The sequence below is a fragment of the Podarcis filfolensis genome, assembly GCF_964270895.1.
Source record: "Podarcis filfolensis genome assembly, chromosome: 2".
Lineage (NCBI taxonomy): Eukaryota > Metazoa > Chordata > Lepidosauria > Squamata > Lacertidae > Podarcis > Podarcis filfolensis.
In genome coordinates, this window is record NC_139605.1 from 50552597 (window position 1) to 50569592 (window position 16996).

At 44.7% G+C, this 16996-nt stretch overlaps 1 protein-coding gene and 1 long non-coding RNA gene across 5 annotated transcripts in view; one reads left to right on the forward strand and one right to left on the reverse strand.

Moving 5' to 3' along the window:
• TWF2 (twinfilin actin binding protein 2) overlaps nucleotides 1–16996 on the reverse strand; it is a 62172-nt gene that overhangs the window by 32802 nt on the left and 12374 nt on the right. For 3 of the 4 annotated variants that reach the window (XM_083603510.1, XM_083603509.1, XM_083603507.1), the window contains exon 2: nucleotides 11084–11161. The exons of the other annotated variant lie outside the window; for it this stretch is intronic. In XM_083603510.1, the coding sequence (XP_083459636.1) occupies nucleotides 11084–11161 (78 nt within the window). The remainder of the gene's footprint in view (nucleotides 1–11083; nucleotides 11162–16996) is intronic. 4 annotated transcript variants of the gene reach the window in all.
• On the forward strand, nucleotides 12851–16761 carry LOC310755837. The gene is made up of 2 exons (XR_014544573.1): nucleotides 12851–14897; nucleotides 16434–16761. It is a non-coding gene; the product is annotated as an uncharacterized lncRNA (long non-coding RNA).

Below are 16996 nucleotides of genomic sequence, written 5' to 3' on the forward strand. Positions count from 1 at the left end.
TCTAACACTTCTGGTCACACTCAGGTTTCGGATTTAACAGCCACTACCCACACTGGTGCTTTTCTTGCCACGTGGCTTGCTGCTTTCACAATCTGGCTTTCACCTTATCTCCTGCCATTTAACTTGGGACCCTGGTAGTGGCATCTCTGCCCCCATCCCAACTCCCACTGCTCCCACTTCACATTTTTTAAGGTTTTTGTAAAGATTCAAAAGACTGGATTTAAGTTCTAAGCTCCACTGGAACCAATACAAGCTTTTGTGACTCACTTCACCCTGCGGATACCCAGGAACTTCTTTCTCAGTTTGGAACCACAGCCCTTCCAATCTACAAGCCGCAGGCAGACTTTGTTACTGTGCTAGAAGCTAAAGCTACACTGGGCACACCCTGACCTTGAGGTTCAAAGGGAAGTTAAGAGATTAATTCTTAAAAGCACCGAGATTAGAAATAACAAACATTATTCAGGGCTGTGGCAATAGGAAAGACCTGATCATTGTAGACATAAAACTGCTCTAAAGAAGAATACTTTTTTAACTACCCAGCTACATAGCTCTGGTGTGTCTGTTCTATGGGCCTCAGGACGGATGCAAGAGCAAGTCTTCGGCTCACATGCTGCCTGCCTACCAACACCGTTCATATACAAGATGGCTTGAGGAGAGGCAGATATTTCTGTCATTCATGCCATCTCTGAACCCTAATATGAAATAGAAGGGACCCCCCCACCCCGTTCCCTACTCAACACAAATAAAAAACCTCCCATCTCTCTCTCTACCCAGCCATCTAGCACACAAAATACAAACTAAATAGCTGATTAGTTAATAAAGCTGGTCATAACTGGTCACAGCCCAACCTATATATCACACACACACTCTTTTTTATCATTATTAAATGCTTTATTGAAACTAAAAGGAAACAACAAACAAAAGATTTGTCCAGAAGAAAAGAAAATGGTGATATTTGTTACATCATATCACAATAAGTTCTTCTTGCATTTCTAACCCCATCATGCATCTACCACTTAATCTATCTAGCACACTGTTTGTTTTCATTTTCTTTTGTTAATTTTCATCAGTAATATATTCTCTTCTAATTATCCATCATGCCACAAAAGTCATTCAAGGCCTGCCACTTACAATAGTCCTTAAGAAATTTTTTTTGTGCATGTCCCATTTTCTAATAAATGTTTGATCTGTGTCACACACACTCTCAGCAGATGGAAGAGTCATCAGGAGGGCAAAACTTCATCAAAATCTATAATAAGCTCCATGCTTACTCACCCCATGAGAGCCCCACCTTGTGTTGAAATCCTAAGTAATAATCTACCAGGGTCACATGAGCAAAGAACATTAACCGTAAATGCTAGCATGGCAACAACCTGACAAGTGCGACAAAACACATGGATAAAGGAGAGCAGACAGCTTTCAAGTGGGTCCTTAAAATGTAAGCTTATATTCCCAACATGCCTAAGACGTCAATCAGGACCACCGCCAAACGGCAGTAGGTCCTCAGTACAGTTTGGCTGATGTCCCTCCCTGAGACCAATCTTCCTCTTTGTGGCAACAGCGCCACCAATTCTCCTCCCCGCTTTGTTACTTTAAAAATTAAAAAATATATATTTGCCACCACAATAGCAGCAGCAGCAGCGCTGGCCCCTTCTCTGCCACCAGGACTCTGGGAGAAGGCCAGGGGTCTCCCTCTCAGAGCCAGGCACTCTGGGTGAGGTAGCCAGCTGCTAAAAAGAAGGTGTTTATAAAGGCAGTGAGCAAGGGGGTTGCAGGTCAGCCCTTTGTGAGTCCTGGCAGGTCTTTGTCAGTGTCCAGTCTGGCTGACTGCTGGCACCAGGCCCGATATCAATTACTGTGATTCACAGTTTCATCCTCTTGTTAGGGCTCCGGGATAGTAATCCAGTAACCCGGCAGTCTAAGGCGAAGAGCACAATGGAATAAGTGGATTGTATTTTCAAGCGTAGGCCTTCAGGGTGTTCTTGGCGAGACTGACTATGAGAACTATCAAAGCACAACGTTATTCTTTTCTTCAGGAGGGCAGGTCTTTAAACCAGTTGAAAGTGCAACGGAACGGCAAATGAGATTTCCTGTAAGTGATACGCATTAGGGGAAAATGCTCCTGTTGCTACATAGGCACTACTTAGGGATCTAAATTGGGTCAGCAAGGAATGAGGTATCTGGGTCATTAATGGAAAGCTCACTCGAAATATCAACCTTATGCAGAGAGACAATGGGAAAAAATGCAATTTCCATGTTAATAATAATAATATAATAAATTTTATTTATATCCCGCCCTCCCCAGCCAAAGCCGGGCTCAGGGCGGCTAACAACAATCAAATAATCAAACAATCAAATAAACCAACATTCTAAAAATATTTCATTATAAAAATTAATTAAAATCAAGTTGATGGCAACCATTAAGCAAAACTCTGTGCAGGTTGCCAGAGGAGGGAGTCAGGCTGCGCCCTGACCAAAGGCCTGGTGGAACAACTCTGTCTTGCAGGCCCTGCGGAAAGATGTCAGGTCCCGCAGGGCCCTAGTCTCTTGTGACAGAGCGTTCCACCAGATTGGAGCCGCAGCCGAGAAGGCCCTGGCTCTAGTTGAGGCCAGCCTAACCTCTCTGAGGCCTGGGACCTTCAGGATGTTTTTATTTGCAGACCGTAGGTTTCTTTGTGGGGCATACCAGGAGAGGCGGTCTCGTAGGTACGAGGGTCCTAGGCCGTATAGGGCTTTAAAGGTTAAAACCAGCACCTTAAACCTGATCCTGTACTCCACCGGGAGCCAGTGCAGCTGATATAGTACCGGATGAATGTGGTCTCGCAGAGAAGACCCCATAAGGAGTCTCGCCGCGGCATTCTGCACCTGCTGGAATTTCTGGGTCAGTCTCAAGGGCAGCCCCATGTAGAGCGAGTTACAATAATCCAGTCTGGAGGTGACCGTCGCATGGATCACAGTGGCTAGGTCAGGGCGAGAGAGATAAGGGGCCAACTGCTTAGCTTGGCGGAGATGAAAAAATGCCGCCTTTGTTATAGCTGTAATCTGCGCCTCCATAGAGAGGGAGGTATCGAAGATTACACCCAAACTCTTAACGGACGGTGCTGGCACTAACTGCACCCCCGCAAGAGATGGGAGTTGCCCCCTCAATCCCATATCGTCCCGTCCCAGCCAGAGGACCTCTGTCTTCGAAGGATTTAACTTCAACCGGCTCCCACGTAACCATCCAGCCACAGCCTCCAGACATCTGGTCAATGTGTCTGGGGCCGAGTCAGGATGGCCATCCATCAACAGATAGAGTTGGGTGTCATCGGCATACTGATGGCAACCCAGCCCAAAACTCCGAACAAGCTGGGCGAGGGGGCGCATAAAGATGTTAAAAAGCATCGGGGAGAGAATCGCACCCTGAGGCACTCCACACACCAAGGAGTGGCGCGATGACAATTCCCCCCCAAGCGCCACCCTCTGTCCCCGACCAGAGAGAAACGAGCGCAGCCATTGGAGGACTGTGCCCTGGATCCCCACGTCGGCAAGGCGGTGGTCTAGGAGTTCGTGATCGACCATGTCGAAGGCTGCTGACAGGTCTAGAAGAATCAGCAGCCCTGACCCGCCTCGATCCAGCTGCCTACGGAGATCATCTGTTAGGGCGACCAGAGCCGTCTCGGTCCCATGACCAGCGCGGAAGCCGGACTGGAATGGATCGAGAGCCTTTAGACTTTATTAGGTAAAAATAACTAAAAATAAAAGGAATTAATTATAAATGCTTCTATGCAACTGTACAGTACAGGCATGCTCCGTACACTGTGTGGTTCTAAAGCCAATCACTACTCAAACGATAAAGGAAAGTTTAATTAAAGCAGTAAAAGGGATGGGACACTCTTCCTAGGAGGGAAGATTGAAAAGCCTGAAACCTTTAGGAGAGAACTAAGGGAGAAAACCATTATAAAGTCTATAAAATTATAAAGAGAGAGAAGAGGGGCACACTTTGCACTCTCTCCAACTCAGTTTAAACTTGACAGCAGGCAAATTCAAATTGCTTTTCCATGTTGCATTCTGCATAGCTACTGTCATGTTCCAACTAGGATTTCAGTCACAAACCCCTAACATGCTATCATCACTGCCTAGAATAGTATTTAAATTAGGCCTCATAATTCAAGTTAAGTAATAAAGCTATTTGGCAGGGGTTTGAGAGAGGTGAAAGGAATCACACCTCTGCATGCAAGTACAGAAAAGGAAGAACACACAGTGGGAAGGTTTGGATGCTCAATTCCCAGTTTGCTAAGCCATAGTTTAGCAGCTGGGAGGAAAGCAAGGGGGCCACAAGCTCCCTCCGCCCCCTTCCTCAGTGCTTGCATCCAGGTTTAATTAACAAAATGATATCGGTTGCATCCAAAAAATGGAAGGGTGGTGTATCCAACAAGGGGAGAAAGGAAGCAGTAGTCCTCATCCTTCATGTCACAAGCATGATCTGATCCCAGCAAATCCTGGATTTGTTTTACCCAACAAGTAAAAAAGCAAACCATATACGTCAGGCGTGGGGAACCTCTGGAGCGCCAGATGTTGCTGAACTACAACTCTCATCATCCCTGGCCACTAGCCATAATTGCACTGATGGGAGCAAACGTGGTAACCTCACAATTGGATTACTGCAATGCACTGTATGTGGGGCTACCTTGGTTCTTGATCAGATGCACGGCATAGCAACTAGGTTGTTTGTGGGAGAAGACGATGTAACACTGTGCTTTCAGGATTTGCACTGGCTGCCTATCTGCTATGAGGCCCAGTTCAAGGTATAAGGCCCTACATAGCTCTGGACCAGGTTACGTGAGAGGCTGTCTTATCCCTTATCCATCCAGTAGATTGCTAAGATCTGTGGTGAAATTTCTCCTGCAGGTTACAAAGTGCTCAGAAGCCTCCTCCACAGTAATTCAGAGCAGGGCTTTTAGTGCAGCTGCCCCTCTTCTGTGGAATGGCATCCCTGTCGAGATATAACAGCGGCCAGCTGTCTGCACTTTCTGGAACCAATTGAAGTCATTTATGTTCTGACTTTGGCTTTCCCAGCTGGATTATGAGGTTTTTACCACAAGCGTCTACTTCTTACTGTTTTTGCCTTGTTTTAACAGTGTTTGCTGCTTTTGTGTTTTCAACTGTTTTTTAATTATCTTACGTGAGATGGTGATTTAGAAGGTGTTTAGTAAATCAGTAGTAGCAATAGCAACAACATCTGAAGGACCAAAGGTTCTTCGCACCTGAAACACGTGAAATGCTCTTCTTTACCATCTTTGCTCTAAATTGCTTCCTTCTTTTTCCTTTTTTCTTTTCCTAGAAGAGATGTTTCTGAGGTAACTGGAAGGCATATTTCCCAGCTTAGCACTGTGGTTGGAGGAGAGGAGTCTTAAAGCCATACCCTTCATTTTGGAATCATTCAGTCTGCCAAGGGGAAGGTTGGCTTCTTTAGCAAACCTAAACTTTTACACCCAATGATAGTTTATGCATTTAGAGAATAAATAACTTGCCTCACAAATAGAGTGCAGGATAGAATGCTAGGATGATGAGCAGGATAATTTTACACTAGCATGAGTGTAGGATATTAGCAAGGGTAGGAAGAGAAATGCCCAAGGAAGAACCTTTCCTTGTTTAGTCAAACAGCCTCCTAAGTACCTTACAGTGCAAAACTTTGCACGTCTTCCCTGAAATAAGGCTCACTGGGTTCAGTGGGTTTTACTTCCCTGCATGTAAAGAGGTTGCGGCTTCCGTTTGTCGGCAATGACTGCTAAACTATTCCACTGGAATAAGTCTACATAGGACACAGCTGGAATACAAGCTGTACCAAAAAGATGTTCACTGTAAATGATATAAACTGTATTCCTTAACTGTCATCTGGCAAAAAAAACCACACCACCCAGCATTGTAAGTGCTGTTCACACAGACACTTTTTGAGAGCTGCCTAAGTGTCCCTAAAAAGATTTTCCCAAAAAAAGTTTCATGTTTAATCCCTTGTGTCTCCAGGCAGGGCTGGGAAAAGCTTCTTCAGGAAACCCTGACAAGCCACTGTCAGTTGGCGTTGAGCTGGGCAGCCCAATTGGTTTAAAGGAGCTTCTCACGTTCCTGTGACCTTTACTGTATCTCTGTGGCAAAAAGCTATTGCTGGACGGAATTCCTGAATGCAAGGAGCCCAGGAGCAAATCTGCTGGGGGACTGGCCATGCCAAACAACATGGACGGAGAGTGGGGACAGTAGATTTCACACTGAACTTTGTGGGCATCACAGAAGCTCATTACATTTTTTTTTTTTTTAGTGCTGAAAATGAAAGCTTTAAAACCATTTATTTCACAAGTGGTGTCTTCCATAAGAAACAGACAAGCTATAAATACATTTGAAATGACCAAAGAGAATTGTGAAATCTGTGGCTGCTTTTAAGGAGATCATTGCACTGCCATTTAGAAAGATGCCCAAAAGATCAACCCTTCCTTCAAGCCGAGTCATAGAAAGGCCATAAAGACTGGGGCTTTCCATTCTAGAAATGGAAAAAATGTGATCCCCCCCCCCCCCACACACCAGCAGCCATTTAAACCTCATTTCATGCAAACCATTCTTTCAGAGCTCCTTCTCTTCTTACTAGTACATCTGCTTTTCTGCTCTGCTAAAGAACCTTTGGATGTTCACACATACACTGAGAGGAAATGTAAATTATTTCCAAAAACATTATTTTTGCAGTGCTGCATTTCAGGGGCCATCCATAATACTCTTAATGCACATCAGGCCATTTTCAAGTTGCTTCCCAAAACCCGGAGATCCCATCATTAGAAGCAGTTGCATCAAAATGAGAAGAAGAAGAAGAAGAAAGCAGCATCAGCAGCGAGGACAAGAAAAGCATCAAAAAGTCTTATGTGGCTTAGGCAATGAGTCAAGAAGCCCTGCCATATTGAGCAACAGGAGGCCCGAGGAATGAGAAGAGAGCAGGCGGCAGCAAAGGAGAAAGCTTCAAGTAAAATAAAAATCAAAATCTGGCATGAGTCGGTAAACAAGAAAGTTCCTGCTCTTACAAGTACACTGCAGAAAATGTTCTCATCAGTTGGGCCAGACTATTTTGCATGAAAAGAATCCTGCTGTCAAGGATGGTGCAGAAGACGGGGATTTCAATGCATCCCCCACATAATGAAAGAATAGTGCAGCCGGAATGTGTCTGAACTGTGATGATGCCTCTTCTTCACCTGGATGGAAGGTAGAGAGGTGTGTGTAGGCAGAAACCTCTGGATTGTGTGGCTGGGATATAGCGCAACTACACAAAAGGAAGAGTCGCACCTGCTGTTCTCCCTGCTTTTGCATCTGGCGCTGCCTACCACCTGTATGAGGTCCCCAGGAAGATTCTCTGTAAAAAAATCCAACCCCTTCCCCTTCCCAGGCAGAAAAAAAGTTTGCTTTAAAAAAACCTTCTTCCTCTTTCCTCACTACTACAGAGTACAGAATCTCTGAAACAAAGTTAATGATCTAAATTTTATTCTCCTCTCTCCCATGGAGACATCCTTGGTGCCCCTGGCAATTGCTCTTTACCAAATATAGAAGACGGAAAGACTCAAGAGGAAAATTCCTTTTATGCAGGCCTCCCTCAAGTTTTACAGCAACGCGTCACATATATAAATATACCTCGTCAGCCATGACTAAGTGTGCGGATTCTTATGCCGCATCCATCCATGAGTATTTACTAGTTCTAAAAAGCCTAACACTGAATCACCTATGCTGGGAGGAAAGAGAGGGCATGTTTCTCATATACAGAATAATGTTTGTTGGATAAATAGACAGACAGATACATAGACATATAGATATACACACATGCAAGGATCATCCTAGTAAGCTGCTTAGGAGGCATAATCTTTCTAAAGATCATGAAATTGAAGCATCGCAGAGTTTTTCCACACAAAGTAATCAACCACAAGTTCCAGAGTCCTCTTCTGGAAAATTCTAGAAGCAGAAGCAGACTTCAGATTACCTTCCCAAGGCCAGTGACTCAAGTGGGAGCAGCAATGAAATGCTATTAACTTTTGACTAACCACAAGATCTCCATCTTTCCTGAACTGCTGGATAAGCTCAAGTAGATTTGGAGACTACCAAAGTCAATTAGTTGGCTACATTAGTGGTACATATTTTCATGGGAGCCATCTAACAATTCAGATATTTGGATCATGGGTATTTATTTAGCTGTAGACACAACTAGGGATGCGGGTGGCACTGTGGTCTAAACCATTGAGCCTCTTGGGCTTGCCGATCAGAAGGTTGGTGGTTCGAATCCCTGTGATGGAGTGAGCTCCCATTGCTCTGTCCCAGCTTCTACCAACCTAGCAGTTTGAAAGCATGCCAGTGTGAGTAGATAAATAGGTACTGCTGTGGTGGGAAGGTAAACAGTGTTTCCGTGCGCTCTGGTTTCTGTCACGAAGTTCTGTTGCACCAGAAGCAGTTTAGTCATGCTGGCCACATGACCCAGAAAGCTGTCTGTGGACAAACGCCGGTTCCCTCGGCCTGAAAGCGAGATGAGCGCCACAACCCCATAGTTGCCTTTGACTGGACTTAACCATCCAGGGGTCCTTTACCTTTTACCTTAGACATAACTAAGCTTCTTGCCTGGAAAACCCCTGACCAGTCCATATTCATGCACTAATCTCACCATCCCGATTCTCATCAGCTGATGAGAGTCACCAGCACGTGAGAGTCATGGAGATAATAAAACTAAATTGGAAGAAACAGCTGGTGGGCAGCGGCAGGAAAAAGAGGAGTAGAAAACAGTGAGAGCAGAGAAGAGAATGCCTTCCCATTGGAATGTAACTGATATTGAGTAAGCAAGAAGGTGCACACATCACTTGCTGGGAAAAACAAAAACCATTTCTCAATGAGGGATAAAACTTGTATGTGGACCATCCCATTTGAAGCTGCAAGTTCATATAAATTAATGCTTCTTCAGTCAAAATATTACCTCCATACAGTACACTAGTAAGTCACGGAGAAAGACTTTAGTGTAGCCTTGTCCTTGACATGCTTGCATTTTAGTAAGCCAATCCAAAAACTAGCTTCTAAAAGGGAAATATTTGGAGACTGATTCTGAGCTATCTTTCCAAGAGAGACAGCACAAAGGATGTGGAGTTTCGTAAGACTTCAGCAGCCCTGACCTTTAGGCCCTCCAACCGTTGTTGGACTCAAACTCCCATCAGCCTCCACTAGCATAGCCAATTATTGGTGCATGCATGTGGGGAATATTATATTGGTCTATCTCATGGGTAGGCAAACTAAGGCCCGGGGGCCAGATCCGGCCCAATCGCCTTCTAAATCCAGCCCGCAGATGGTCCAGGAATCAGCATGTTTTTACATGAGTAGAATGTGTCCTTTTATTTAAAATGCATCTCTGGGTTATTTGTGGAGCCTGACTGGTGTTTTTACAGGAGTAGAATGTGTGCTTTTATTTAAAATACATCTCTGGGGCATAGGAATTTGTTCATTTATTTTTTTTCCAAAATATAGTCCGGCCCCCCACAAGGTTTGAGGGACAGTGGACCGGCCCCCTGCTGAAAAAGTTTGCTGACCCCGGTCTATCTGATTATAATGCTAGTGCTTCTGTCTCATTTTCTAAGGTTCCTTTCATACTGCAGTACCTGTTGCATTATAGAATTATAGCTTTTGGCCAATATACTGGCCTGTCGTGCTAAATTTCATTCGCACCAGTGAGCGTGGGGTGACACAACAAGAATGACTGGACATTACTATTTACCCATCCTTTCCACTCAGGCATGCTTCTATTCCCTCATGAAAAGAGCAGGAAGGAACCGTATGCTGGTATACTGCCCCAAATTTCATCACTTCACTCCTGCAGTGTTCTGAGTTAATGCAAACAGATTTTTTTCTGAAAGCAATTAACATGGGAAAGAGTGCTGAACTTCCCCTACATTCCCTTAGATTTCCAGAAGTGACTTCTATTTCATATCTGTGTCTAATACAATGTGGAATTTACCAGTTAGGGAAACACTGAGGGAACAGAATAAACTACCATGTGGATGCAGCCTATCAGGGATGACGGTTGATGTAGTCGAGCATCATCTGTAGGATCAGAGGTTCCCCAACCATGGGTTAAAGAAAGAAGGAGTTTCACAGGAGAAGCCTACACACTAGATGGGGATTAATCTGTAAGTGGTTCAGTTATCTACTGGCTGAGAATTGTTCCATAGCAGCCATGCAAAACAGCAGCACCTGTAGTCATTACTAGAGAATTAGGCTGGAATCTATTGGAGGAGTCACCTAATGGAAGAACAGGGGAAACAATTTTTGCCAATCTTCCTTTCCCTTTGCAGCCCACCAACTCCCAGACTTCTCCCACCCTGTTCTGGAGGGTCCCTCAACTTTCTTGAGTTGGCTTTCAGGAACAATAGGAGCAGGGGAAGAGGGATCAGTACAAATTGCTTCCTGTCCTCTTCTATAAGTGGATCAAAATCCTTTTCACTACCACAAGGGCACCCATTAGATTCTATCCCGTGCTTCTTTTGTTAGACAAGTTTTCAACTGCCACCATATCAGACACTCCAATGGCTAACATTGACTACAACCTTTTATTTACATTGCACAGGAGACAGATTTTGAAAGCACCCAGAAAATGGCCCCGTGAACAGAACAGTCTACACGGCCACCTCACTTTGGCCAGACAGCAAGTATCTTATTCCATCTAATGGGACTCCGGTCTGTTGCTTCACAAAAATATCAGCAAGCACCCTCATGCGAAAAGTTGTTCAAAATATGAAGGGGTTCACAGTATGTCCCAAAGGAAGCTTCACTGGCAACCAAAAAACCCCCAAATAAGGATAAAACCTTTTAAAATTAAAGTTGTGTGGATTCTTGAGGTAATGAATTCCAGAAGCTTCCACTAGAATCTTCCTCTGGGCAGCTCTAGGCCAGCCACCCACCCTGCCCAAGTTGACTGGTGGCAGCCAGATTAATGAAGTGAAGAAATATTTATTTGTTAATTTTGTATCCTGCTTTTCTACCACTGGTACACAACTGAAGAAGCTGACACCAAAAGACAACAACACAAAATCAATGTAAAACTTACCATCCTCAATGACGATTTTGATGAGGCGGACCGAACCGTTCCGGGCCTTGGCAAAAAAATCCTTTAATTCTGTTGTGGCTAAAAGAATCAGAAACATATTGATCAGGATCTGAAAAGGGAAACCCAAACTTTATTCCACTCTTCAAAACAAGGTAAAGGAAAAAGAAAAAGGAGAAAGAACTAGTACAGCTTTTTTTTCAAAAAGAAGAAAGATTTCAGTTGCTCTGATCGACTGTGTGGTGAAGTATTAACTCTCACAGAAGTTTCAGAGTTAAATACCGGCTGGGAGGGAGCGCATGTGATCGAAAGAACTTGATACTTGGCTTGGGCGAACATAATATCCCAAATTTAGCAGATAGTTTGGCTTGCAAAGGCAGGGTGGGCTCAGGTGACAGTTTATTAAATATACAGTGCATCCTGATGTATACACAGGGCAGAGGCAAAGAAGCCTGCTGGGATTAGGGGTGATGATGGGCAGAAGCAGCACTGTTCTTGCTCTTGCAATGACGATGTTTTGCTTTAGGTGCCCCAACCAGAAACATGTGACACCCCCCCCCCACCAGTGAGCTGCCAAGCAAACAGCCAGCCAGACATTTATAGGAATCGGAACTGGAGCTGCTCTGGCATTCGCCCTCTGCCTGTCCTATGTCGACCCTTGAAGGATAATATGCTATGAACCCGAGAGAAGAGAAGCCAGCAAAGTTCTCGGCGAGGCCACAGATGCTTGCCAAATGAAAAACCTGTTGGGTTGTGTGTTGCCGACAACAACAGATAATGTCACCTTTATGGACGGCAGAAAGGATTTGAGTTACTTTGGTTGAAGATGATGTCATCTGCCAAACCCTTTCATCCTGCTCACCAAACATGGATACAACAGCTCTAGGTGAGCTGGCTGGCAAGAATTGCATTTTACAGGCCATGCATTTCCCTGTGAGAACAAGTGATAGTAAAAGATAAACTAGCTAAGTAGGAATTAAAGGCTCATTAGCTTCACTGTGTAATTAGAACAATTGAAATAATTGAATAAACAAGGCAGCCCTGGAAAACATCTGATTCTCTGACCTGGCAGAGGCCAAATTTTCACATAATGCTAAGCCAAACTACTACTTAGCATGGAGGCTCCCAAATATGCAAGCATGCTCACTTCACTCCTTCCCAGAATTTTTAGCTCAGAGTTGCGTAGCTACTAAGCCAAGGTCTGAGTTGTGTGTCCTCCAAGCCAAGGGTTGCACAGGTCTCTCCTCCTTAACCACAAGATTTGGTCATGACTAAGGAGAAGAGGTGAGGGATGCAGGTGGCGCTGTGGGTTAAACTACAGAGCCTAGGACTTGCTGATCAGAAGGTTGGCGGTTCGAATCCCCGTGACAGGGTGAGCTCCCGTTGCTCAGTCCCTGCTCCTGCCAACCTAGCAGTTCGAAAGCATGTCAAAGTGCAAGTAGATAAATAGGTACCACTCCAGCGGGAAGGTAAACGGCGTTTCCGTGTGCTGCTCTGGTTCGCCTGAAGCTGCTTAGTCATGCTGGCCACATGATCCGGAAGCTGTACACCGGCTCCCTCGGCCAATAAAGCGAGATTAGCGCCGCAACCCCAGAGTCGGCCACAACTGGACCTAATGGTCAGGGGTCCCTTTACCTTTACTTAAGGAGAAGAGACCTTAAGCAGGAACCCCAGTTTGACTTAGCTGCAGTTTTGCACAGTTAAAAAAGGAGGAAGCACAGTGGGCGTGAGAACCTCTTTAGGCACCAACATTGTGCCAGTAAGTTATACTTTGGTTTACCGCAACTTGTGTACTGGACCCATAATGCTGGTTCTCTGCTAACCATGGCGTACAAATCAGCAGCTGGCTTCAGGAATGCACCCTCCCTCTACTCCTCTCCAGCATGCATTGCCCCTCCATTCCCTTCCCTAATCAAACTTAACTGTGGTTTAGTGCTACATCTGCACCAAATTGGGCTAAAGCCCACCACATTTGCATCATAATCAGCATCTGAATCAGGTTGGCAAACCCTGGTTAAGAGGGAATCTCATTAGCATGTGCTTTCTTGAAGTTGTCGTGATTTGAAAAGCATGGTGTCTTTCTGCACTAGGCTACTGCATTTCTTACCATGATTCACCATCTATGCTTCAAGATCAGCCTGGTGGAACTGAAACCTGTTGATCCTATTAGATTAGAGCTGGGGAACCTCTGGCCCACTGGAGTCCAGTCTGGCCTGCAAGGCCATTTTCTCCAAACCAGCTGATGGACAGGAGGGCAGGGTTCAATTCTACATTGGCTGTGGCTATCTGACCCTTGAAGCCAAAAAGGTTCCCTACCTCTTAATTAGATTTTTCAGGAGTCAAATACAACATAGGCAACTTTTTGTGGGACCACTTTGGAGAAGTTGACACTGATCTTGCAGTCTTCCATGATTATATGGTACCTGGATGTATCGGCAACTGACGCAAAATCCAGACAAAACCAAAGTAATGGCAGCTTGCAGGCTCTGCCCAGGCAAGTCTTGGGAAATGATGTCTCACTGATGGTACTTGTTCACTCTGATCTCGCCAGTCACAGCCTGTCCTGGCTGAATCTTCCAGTTATGGCAGCAGCTGGGAAAGAAGGCTGCAAACCCTTGGTACAGATTAACTTGTGTGATGTTTAGCCAATACAAGATAGATAAACGCACAGCACTGATCTGCAGTGCTGATCTTAGAATCAACCTGGGGCTACAAATGGTACAGATTGCAGAGGAGTGCCTTTGGATGAGGCACCTCCTGAGGAATCTATTGCACCAGGATCTAAAGGTGGCTCTCAATTGCCTCCTAAATACTAATGCAATACGCTAGTATTCATTTTAACCTATGAAACTAACTCAGAGAAAGCCAACATGGTGCCCTCCAAATGATGCTGAACTTCAAATCCCATCAGCCCCAGCCAGCATGGCTATTGGGCAGGGAATATAGGGGTTGTCTCCTAACATTTTGAGGGCACCACATTGGCTACCCTTGCTAGCTCATGCTAAATCCCTACATGATGATCTCCTTCTATGTACCCTTGCTGATCTTACTGGCCATGCAGTGCAACCCAAAACAAGCATTTCACCACACAAAGCAGCAAAGTCATCCAATATACACTTTTACCAGTGCAGATTTTTCATTACTCATACAGCCTGATGCAAAGGAAAGCCTACGTAAGCCTGTGTGTGACAATACCTTAAAAGGCATTGTCGCTGCTTGCTCCTAACAGCTGGACTTCCCCCTTCTGGCTGTGTGCATAAGTGAACACACACTGGTTTACTTTATCATACACAGCTTCTTCTGGCTCTCTCTCTCAGCCACAGCCCACAATTAACTCGCTCCAACGCTGTTTGAGAAGGGCCATAGCTCAGTGGAAGAGCACATGCCTGGCATGTAAAAGGTCTCAGCATCTCCAAGGAGGACTGTGGAAAGACCCCTGCCTGCCTGAAAGCCTGGAGAGCTATTGTCTGTGTAGATCAGGGTTTCCCAAACTTGGGTCTCCAGCTGTTTTTGGACTACAATTCCCATCATCCGTGACCACTGGTCCTGCTAGCTAGGGATGATGGGAGTTGTAGTCCAAAAACCGCTGGAGACCCAAGTTTGGGAGACCCTGGTGTAGACCAAGTGTCTGACTTGTGCAAGGCAGCTTCCTATACACCTCTCCACTTTGGGTGTGACTCAAGACACATTGGCTGAGAGTTGAAGCACCACTGGCCTCTACAGCTGACATGGTTTTCCTTATTCCTCAGGTACAATGCTCTTGGACCCAGTTTGCTGGAAATAGAGCTGGAGAAGTTGTGCTTCACAGAAGCCTGTAGTAAGTCTCCACTTTCCTAAGACACTGGTCTCTTACACCTGCACAGACCAAGAGTGAACCTGCTTCTTTCCACCCCCCCCCCAAAAAAAAACCCAAGCTCAACAGCCCATACTGTTGTAGCCAGCACTGTGCAGCTGGCGAGTCCTTGGTTTCCCTCATCCTTTCCCTGCTCCATCTTTTGTATTTAGTACATACGCAAGCCGCAACTGCTAGTGTGCTTGAGTAGAATTAGCCATTCAATGGCCCTAGGGAAATCATTGTGTGTGTGAATATATTGCTGGTGGGGGTGAGTTTTAAGAGGAGTGCTGCCTCACCCAAGCAAAACATTTTCCTGCAAAGGCTGGGAGCATCACCTTTCAAGAAATTCCTCATCCCTCTGCTTTTAAGGATGCAGTTCCTCTCTTTGTTTTCAGGAGACAGACTTTATCTTTTCACAGGACCCTACAACATGATAGTAACATGGAATGATTTTCCTTCTGGGAGAACCCCCCCCCCCCAAAAAAAAAAACCCATCCCCAAACCCTAAACCTACATGCAACAATTTAAAATATTTGCCCTACAGGCAAATGTCAAATGTAATGCCCAGAACTGTGACCTTAGGAGCTTACTTCTCTAGTATGTTCTGTAGATTTGTACACTCATATCAGATGCCTATTTCTAAGGAAGATACTGCTCAGCCTGCAAGATATCTAGCACAGCATTAAACAGGGATTAATTATTTGGTCCTGACTAGATCCAAGCTTCCCAGTGTTGTGCTGCCAATGCTCATTACAAGCGTCCTTTGTAATCGGGAGAGTTTTAATCAGACTTAGTAACAGAGAACCTTAACACACAATGCCAGCTGTAAAGGTGGAGAGTGAACGTTCCAATGATACCCTTTTGAGTTGCTTTACAAAAGGAAGCCATGACAATTTCTCTTATTAATACAGAGGAACTTTGAAAGGCTGCAGGAGCCGTCACTCAGCACTGCTCAGGTTCATCAGCTCCAGCCACCACCAGAGGCCATATCTATTCCATATCGCAGGACATCAAAACCCTCTGTTTTAGCACAGATGTGGCCCAAGGAAAATTATTTACTCTGCTTCCAAGACCCCAAGATATGCAAGCACTTAAAAAGTCCCGCCCCACCCCCATAGAAACTAGATCAGAATAGATATCTGTAAGACTGGGAGTAGAAGATCAAAAACAGAACAGGAAGCAGACGACTATATTTTACTTACTTACTTATTTAGAATACTTAAATCCTGCTCATGTCTTCCAGCTAGACTGCAACTCCCATCATCCCTGCCCATTGGCCATGCTGGCTGGGGCTGATGGAAGTTGGAGTTCAACATATCTGGGTGACACTGGGGTAGCTACCACTGTATTTCTCAAAGAGACTTGCAAAAGTTTATCACAATAAATATCACATTGAAGTCTTCTGTCAGGAGCAGAAATAACCTGATGCCCTTATGGTGCCAGGGGGCATTTCCCGCCCTTATCCTTGGTGTTGTTATTTAGCTTGAAAGGAATTGTGCAGCCTTAGTTTCCTTGCAGGTGAGCAGAGAGCACTAAACAAACAAACATAAAGTCCATCGTCTGTAAGGAGATGTAATTCAGCAGTTGCACATGAACTGAATGACCAAGAGTTTGGATCATGCTCACCGGTGGATTCCCTGTAAAGGCTTTATTTAGTTGCTAACTGATATGTTTCCATTGTTATAGCAACCGGTTACTACATATGCCTGTTCAGGAAGGACATGATTGTTGTTTTGTTGTGTATTTTAATTATGTATGTATTTTATAATTGATTTCATAGTTGGAAACTGCTTGCAAGTCATTCTGGCATGTAAGTGATAGATAAATTAATGATAACAACATGAATTTCTAAATGAGAACCTTGATTTAAAGCAAAGATTGGAAGAGTACGCAATTATTTTCATTTGGCATATACTGTCATTAACTGTTTTTTCCTCATAACGTATTTCGACACACCTGCCTGTTGCAATCTGAACTGGGCATGAATATATCCTGACACTTATGACATACTTGCCTGAGTCTACTCCTGCTACACCAATTCACTGTTTACAACTGTGATAGCATCATATTTTCACATGTAC